Source organism: Impatiens glandulifera, chromosome 3, assembly GCF_907164915.1.
Source record: "Impatiens glandulifera chromosome 3, dImpGla2.1, whole genome shotgun sequence".
NCBI classification, from domain to species: domain Eukaryota; kingdom Viridiplantae; phylum Streptophyta; class Magnoliopsida; order Ericales; family Balsaminaceae; genus Impatiens; species Impatiens glandulifera.
The window spans coordinates 52,311,424-52,319,983 of NC_061864.1; the positions used below are offsets into that span (position 1 = coordinate 52,311,424).

Genomic DNA, 8,560 nt, shown 5'->3' on the forward strand with positions numbered 1-8,560 from the left:
AGTCGATTTCTCCGCATGAATTGATTTACACACATACAAATATAAAAATATTGACGGTATTCAACTTCTGAAGCACTAGCAAACAAGAATAATAATAAAAAAAATATAATTATATATCAAATTATATATCACGCTTCCTCTAAAAACATCTAAAATTCCCACAATAAAAGGTTAATAAAAGGTAATTTCGGCCAATATGGCATCCTCCAATTCTCTCGAGTCTGCTTTTCAAAATTCAAACTTCGATCCCCTTTATTATATTTGGCCGATCGATTTTTCTACTTAATTCCCACACTAACAATCAAGGGGGATTAAATGATAGATAAATTTTAGGTAAAATTCTTTAAAAAAAAACCCCTAAAAACTCAGATAAACAAGCTCCTACCTAGAGTGATGATCCTCAATTTAAGATGAATAGATTTTAATTAGGATCAAACTCTATGCTAGACAAATTTTGTTACTTGAGTCAATCTTTTTCAAACTTAAGAGTTTGAGTAGAAATTTAACTCAGATTGTTTTAACAGAAATAATTTCATTGAAAAAAAAGAGAAAATAAATATGTTATAAAGAAGATGACATCGAAAATTGAAATCATTCAGCATAGTCCTTCAAAAAACATTTGAGAAGAATCAATAATAAAGATGATCAAATATCTCTATAGATTAAAGTCATCTATCTCAACAATAACAGTAGTAAAGTAGTTTATATAGTTCCACAATCATGAATATTTTTCCATAAATCTTGCCCAACACACAAAGGCTTTAATTACACACCAAAACTCATCAACAGAGCATATAAACGGTGTCAAATTTTTCCCAAAAATAAAAAAAAAATATTAACAAATGACTAATCACAAATAAAAAGAGAAATCAAGATAATAAACAATTATTAATAATAAATATACCATCTACAAAGCACCACTTTGCTTATGTAATAATGGTTCTTACCCAGGATTTATCTGTTCCTGCAATCTGTCAAATGATGTTTTATTATATATTTGTATATATATATATATCTCCAGGAATTTAGCAAATGAAAAATCTCTTCTTCTTTTTCTTCATCTTTTTCTCAACAAATGCCAACAGTTCTTCTTGCTTAACAAGTGCGTCTTCAAGTGCCTGCACAATAAATAGGATTGAATTATTAACCGTGTTCTAAAACTCTTTTTTTAGTAGGTCAACACGACCTACACTAATCGAACTTAGACTTTTAGTCTATAAGACAAGACTATTTTCACTTAATCTACCCTATATGATTAATATGTCCTTAAACTTTTGTTTTCAAGACTCAATCATTGTGATTTAACTGAGAATCCAACTGAGACATAAACTCTTAAAATTCAACACTCTAGTCATTTGATCAACTCTAGTACTATTAAGTTTGAAAAGTCTTAAAATAACCCAATTTTAACGGCATTGATGGGCTTAATTTTAAAAAATAAGGTAAACAAGTGAGAGGGAAGATACTTGCCTTTTTGGTAGCGGAAAGCTCATGTTCTAAGGCATCAACCCGGGTCAAAGCAGCAGTTAAAATAGCCTCTTTTTCAGGTGGCATAATAGCCGGTTTGTTGTTAAGAACAGTAACTTTTTCCTCCAATTCAGCCATCCTCTTTAACGCAGTAAAATATTCAGCCTGAGAGATAGCATTTTCTTGTGGCTGCTGCTTGACTTCATTTGATTCGACGCCAAATACTGAGTTTGAATAGAAACTTGAATCAGTTAGCCTTTTGGGTATATTGCGACTCATACGGACCATCGCAAAAACTCCAACTACAACTGTCATTACACCACCAATTAGTTGGTTGCTTAGTCCTCCGGCTTGATACGGTTTTACTGGATTATAACAATCAGCTGTAGACATAATTCCAAAACTCGAGTCAATCAAACATATATATCATTAATAGGCTTTTATTATCAATGTTACCTTTAGAAATGTTATTAAATTTCTCATTTTGTTCATTCTTTTTAGGCCAGCTTGCATCCACAGCTTTGTCAACCATTGGAGTGTTGAAGCTATCAGGAAATCCAGAGCCAAACTGCACTCATTTGCATAAGGTATATTAAAAAAAGTGTTTTCAATTGATTAAAGATTAGGTAGAACTCAATATATGTTATGATAGCTTACTTCTTCATGGACCGGAGAGAGCAATGGATGTACAATTTGCTCTCTTGGAATCCTGTTAGGGAGGATTGATTGCATATTTTCCCCATTGGAAAATCTTCCTGATCGAAAGGAGTCGCTTCTCTTGGCAGCCTATTTTTGATAATTAGCATCACAGTTGTTAAATAAATTCCTGAAATTAATATCTAGGACAATTGTACCTTTGAATTACTCCTTTCAGTCTTAGAACAATTGTCCATGTCTGGGATACAGATCTTGGTGGAATATTTAGCATCGTCATTATTTATCTTCTGAAAAAAGAATGAAAAAAATAATAAAGAAAACATCTTCTGGGAAATTGAAATGATAATAAAAGAGATTATACCTTAAGTATCTCTGGATCATTCCATGGACCTTTATCAGATCGCATACACCCACCTTTGTCAGCACAAGTGCACTTACCACCCAAGAACTCAGGAAGCTCACTGCAAAAGACATAAAATAAAACCATGATAATCTAAAGCAAGAACTGTCTTGAATATCAAACACTGTCATAGAAGAGACAATACATCTAGTTTTTTCTAGATTTGATTTAGTAATATATTAAAGAGTACCTAGCATCAATAATTTCAAGCAGTTTGCTCTGATATTTGTTGCCAAGCACCTGTGAATGAAACCATAGATGCATCAAGCTTCATAAACAAAACTATCTTTTCTTTTGAATGGTCAACAATTAGGAAACAAGTGTTGACATTTGATAGGATCAGTCGTAAAGGATTCACAATGACCATTATATGTTATTTGTGTGAACAATCTAAAGAAACAACCCAAGTTAAATAGGATTGGAATAGAATGGTTGTTCTTTACCTCTTTTTCATCATTTATATTAGGAGAGAATGTCTCATATTGGGACATTTTCAATATAGTAGATGAGACAATCAATAGTTAGTTTTTTTGTTTTGTTTTGTTGCTCTAGAGGGGTAACTATTCCTTTTTTATTTTGGAAGAAAGCTTCAATTCAGTTAACAAGATCAGCATTATCTTTATCATGAGATACCTGAATCTTTGCAGTTGTCTTGGGATCCAAGAAGGACTTCACTGTGCTCCACAGAAGCCTAAATCCAGAACCTGCATTAATGATGTACATGCGGCACAAGGTCTGAAAAGTAACAAAAATATCAGTAACAGTTTCATCTATAAAAAGTTGTTGGGCAGAATGAACTTTGTTAAAAATATAAATTGTTTGACTATGTTTCGATGAGTGAAATTGAAATTAGAGTTGTATAATTCTATAAGAATTGACATTGTAAATTATTCTCTTTTAACTGCCTATAGTTGGAAGAATGGCCTTGGCTTGAATCATGTGTGAATATTATACTAGAACTGAAATTTGGAGATTTTATAGGGGAATTGTACATACACAAATTATACCCATTTTATTTCCACGAGAATTTCAGTTCCATTTAAGTCCTTAAGCAACCAACAAAATTGGAATTGGACCCCTACTCCAATTCCAATTCGAATTCAGCTTTCACCAAACATAGCCTGAATGGAATCAATATGCAGGTATTAGAGGTTGAAATCATGTACCTCAGGGTAATTGTCACCATCAATTTTTTGAAGGCACTGGATGAGTTCTCTAGCAGTCTTATTGAAATGTTTCAGCCCCTAAACACAAAAGCAGATTAACCAGAAATACAAAGATATTAATAAATTCACGCCTTCGCCAAGTAAAAGAAAAATATAAGTCTTACTTTGTTTTTCATTTTAATGAAATGAACTTTGTTCAAAAAGAAAATGATTTTTTTTGAGATTTTCAAACCTACCACTCCTTGAACATCCAGAATAGTTGTGCTTTGATCAATGTGTCTTTTGGAAGCAGCTGAACAAGCAGGGAACTTGACAGAAAATGTCCTCTCAAATTCTTGTACATGATATTTCACATAACGATCCAAGGATGTGACTTGAAGAAGCTTGGTTGCGTCAACTTTTCCCAGTTGTTCAATATAAACAGGCCTTCCATCTTTGTCAACTCCGTGGTGTCCATGAGGGTAGTATTGTAGAATCTCATCTTTTTCTTCAAACTTAAAATCCTACAAAGAACAAATGATTCGCAAAGATATTTAGTAAACAATAAAATAGTGTGATGCATTTGGAATGGGTATATTTTCAGAAAATACCTTCATGATTGTATCAGAGCCAAAGTCCTTCCTCCATTTGAGCATATCTGCCCACATTTGTTTTGCTTTCTCCACGTCAAATTTCCTCGCCTTCAAAAATCTGATCAACAGAAAGAATATTATCAAAGTGGTGATACAACATACTGGAATTCTGTTTTGTTTTGTTTGGTTTGGTTTCAAATCTAGCCAATTAACCATCAAAACATGGAGGCAATGCACATGGAAATGAAAAACTATGATTATTTGAAAAATGAAAGAGAATATCGAATAACCTAAGCATCATATGATAGTCATCATGCTTTGCTGGAAGAAGTTCTTCCAAAATAAGAGTTTGTCTAAATGCATCCACAGCTTGCAATTCTTCCGTATCAAGCTCCATTTCAAATGTAACTCTGCTCTGTCTCTTGCTCCTCTTTGTCACAGAACGCCTAAATCTGGCTGAGGCATTCAATGCCTTTTTCTTGAGAGACCCAAGTGATTTCTTCTTCTCATCTTCTGATGTACTCATGTCTGATTTCTCTAGTCCTACATACACATCCATTGAGTAAACACAATTTTCAGTAGTGAAAGCAAAATAGGAAACTGAATCATGAACTAAGAACAGATTATCAAGTATTGAAGATAAAACATACCGAGTTTAGGCGGCCTCTCAAGAGGTCCGGACATAATGATACTCATTGCTGAATTGTTCGCCCAATATGAGAATGGACGCTTAGAGATAAGGCAATGATATCTACAGTAAAAAAATAATAACTTATTAGCTAATTGTTCTTGCCATTATAAACTAAATTTCTAGCTCATATCAAATTAAGGCCTGATGAATACAGAGAAGAGAAAAAAAAAACATCTAGGGTTTGATAAACTTCATATAATCCAATCGAATTCACGTCATCACAAATCAATCAATGGAGATCACGAAGCTCAATTCGAATTGCGATCACAAGGACAATCGCGAAATTAAGAATATCAAAATCTTGTGATCAGGAATTTAGTTTTTTTTTTTTTTTTTTTCCAATTGCGGACAGAATACAAGCATTAGAATCGTAAATCGCGGAATAATTCAAATGAATATAAACATTTACAACAATCAAGGAATGAAAAAGGATAATCATCATCAGTGAAACCAATCGATCAATCGATCAATCGATGAAGAGAGCAAATTACCAAGCAAAAGATGTCTCGGACTAAGAGAGATAGAGAGAGAGAGAGAGAGAGAGAGAGGGAAGGAATGGAAAGAGTTTTTATATATTGAGGAAATTCTGAGCCTGAATCCGGCCTGAAATACTAAAGAAATTCGGCCTGGATACAGCGAACACGATAGCAATCTGACCAGGATTACTATAATCTCGATCGATCTTCAGAGAAGATTTGTTTCAACATACAGATTTTGATGAAAGAGAAACTGAGAGATGCAAGCCACTCCGTCAGAAATTCATACCCGTTTCCGCGGCAAAATTATCTCCTGCTTCGCACTCAATTCAATAAGAAATTAAATTATCCATATTTTCCATATATAATATCATGGTTAAGGTATTGGGATTAGTTTTTCATATTTATAAAATTATAATTAACTTTAATTTTTATTTTTGGAATTAAATTAATGCAATACGAGTAAATTCATTTTTCTTTCTTTTTGGGACAAATTTAAAACTTTAATTTTTTTTTATCTATAACCTTATTAAGTTTATTTCGTGTTATGAACCGATTTGAAGATTAACTCTCAAACATATATATTATTTCTCTCCGACTAATTTTTTTTTTTTTTTTTTGGATAGACGTTATAATATCAATATCGTACAAATATCTCAGTATATCACAAATATTTAGTATGATTGATAATGTTATTTTTGGTATCATACTGATATAATTTTCTTATGCCAAAAATTTTAATACGGATGAATAATTAGTAATATATGAAAAATTAATTTGTAAATAAGGTCAAATAAGATATACTAAAGTTTTAAAAATTATTTATATAATATGACATATTTATAAAATTTAAATTTATAATAAAAACATTTAACTATCATTAATTTTGTTTGAAAATCACTCTAAATATATGAATTTATTTAAGATTTATAAAATAAATAGAAAGTTGAATTATTCAATTAAATGTATTAATTTTTTTGTTCAGTAGTTGGATGACAAGTCATTCTTTTCTCATTCTCTTACTTTAATTCCCTCTTCCTATCCCTCTCTTTTAATATATAGAATTTTTGTTTTAATTATATATATATATAATCTATATATATATATAATGATACTTAATTTTTAAAGTGTCCGGATTGCCGGGTCGAGAACTGTGGTTAATTTGAATATATGTGAGAGTAAATGGATACTTGGGTCGGATTGTGGGTTGACCCTCCCATAAACTTAAAACGGTTAAAAATAAAATTAAAAATGCTATAGATATGATTCGAACTTGCAACCTAACAAAACAAGTATAACTTTTTTACTAACTAGGCTAATAACACTTTATATTTTAAATTCAACCCAAAATTTGATAAACGCGTGACATTTTAACAATATAAGTTCAACTTTTTAACTAACTAATATATATATATATATAATGATACTTAATTTTTAAAGTGTCCGGATTACCGGGTCGAGAGCTGTGGTTAATTTGAATATATGTGAGAGTAAATGGATACTTGGGTCGGATTGTGGGTTAACCCGCCCATAAACTTAAAACGGTTAAAAATAAAATTAAAAATGCTATAGGTATGGTTCGAACTTGCAACCTAACAAAACAAATACAACCTTTTAACCAACTAGAGTAATAACACTTTATATTTTAAATTCAACCCAATATTTGATAAACGCGTGACATTTTAACAATATAAGTTCAACTTTTTAACTAACTAATATATATATATATATATAATGATGCTTAATTTTTAAAGTGTCCGGATTGCCGGGTCGAGAGCTGTGGTTAATTTGAATATATGTGAGAGTAAATGGATACTTGAGTTGGATTGTGGGTTGACCCGCCCATAAAAAAATTATCGTAATTTTTTTCCACGATTTTTTATATTATTACTCGTGCAAATGCACGGGATACATGCTAGTTAAAATAGTGATCAATATAAATTATGAAAGGATATGTGTAAGCTAAAATAAAAATTCTTTAAAAACCGTTATTAACTATTCATAAAGTTTCTTATGTAATCTCTAATACAAATAATATCTCTCAAATCATATTTCTTTCTTAGGCCTGGGTTCTTATTCAGATTTTTTAAATAATCCAACAAAATCAGTTATCACATCATTCATTCTCTTATTCATCAAATCAATTAATTCATTAATCAAAATACTAAAATACCCTTTATTTTAAATTATTATTTATTTTATTTATATATATGAATACCCTTTAGGTCTTTTTACCAAAAAAAACATCATTATTTTTTCAAAATCATCACCCATAATCATTATTTTCTCCTTCCAAGTTATTTAAATAACCTGAACAATAAGGCCTTAGTTAGAAAAAAAAAACCAATCACACTTCATTAACAAAAATGTCAAACACTACCAAAAAAAAAAAAAAAGTTTTACAATATTACATATAAGGATTACAATTAAAATAACTACATAAAACAACAATTGAACTTTACAAATGATATTAATATTAATTAATTTTTTTTTACAAAATTGAGTAAAGAGTTACACAAATTCTTTTCAAAAATTAATCAATTTAGGATAATAGACGTGTTTTATTACTATTTAAAATATTTTAAATTAAAATAAAAGTAATGACAATAGATAATAATAATAATAATAAATTCATGTAAAAAATAACAAATTCATTCAAAGAATTCAGGTATGTTTTATGTTGTTTAAGATTACATAATAAATTTATTTATTTTTAATTTTTTTTGAAGAGTGACAACCTATTTTACTAAAATAATAAGGTTGTTAAAATACGGTTGCCAAAATATTCAATGTTAATATTTAAATTGAAATTTTGGGATTTTATATATTTGAAATGTTTAATCAATTAAGATAATTTAAGTGACTAGAGTCATTTTTTTCGTTAAGGAGAATTAGAATGACACAAATAGTTATGTCTCGCTTAACTTAAAACGCTTTCAGAAAAAATTGAACTCGTAATATTTTAACCCAATTCATTAATTAAGAGATTAAAAATTACGAATTTATTCTTATTTAAAATATCCTAAAATTCATAATAAGAATAATTAAAAAAATAAAAATAATATATATATATATATATATATATATATATATATATATATATATATATTAAAATGTTAGTCCAAGGTAAG

General features: G+C 29.7%; 1 protein-coding gene across 2 annotated transcripts; it reads right to left on the minus strand.

Moving 5' to 3' along the window:
• Nucleotides 1-869: 869 nt before the first annotated feature.
• Nucleotides 870-5,745, minus strand: LOC124932481 (phosphatidylinositol/phosphatidylcholine transfer protein SFH3-like). 2 transcript variants are annotated; one of them, XM_047473117.1, is made up of 14 exons: nt 5,445-5,745; nt 4,913-5,013; nt 4,553-4,805; nt 4,281-4,380; nt 3,927-4,193; nt 3,691-3,768; nt 3,158-3,259; nt 2,715-2,764; nt 2,486-2,585; nt 2,322-2,411; nt 2,125-2,253; nt 1,924-2,035; nt 1,471-1,850; nt 870-1,118 (listed from the first exon to the last, which is right to left on the minus strand). In XM_047473117.1, the coding sequence occupies exons 2-14, from the start codon at nt 4,956-4,958 to the stop codon at nt 1,026-1,028; spliced, it is 1,800 nt and encodes a 599-aa protein (XP_047329073.1). In that variant the 5' UTR covers nt 4,959-5,013; nt 5,445-5,745; the 3' UTR covers nt 870-1,025. The 2 variants fall into 2 exon arrangements, with proteins under 2 accessions (XP_047329073.1, XP_047329074.1); XM_047473118.1 differs by having other exon boundaries at nt 5,719-5,743.
• Nucleotides 5,746-8,560: the final 2,815 nt, after the last annotated feature.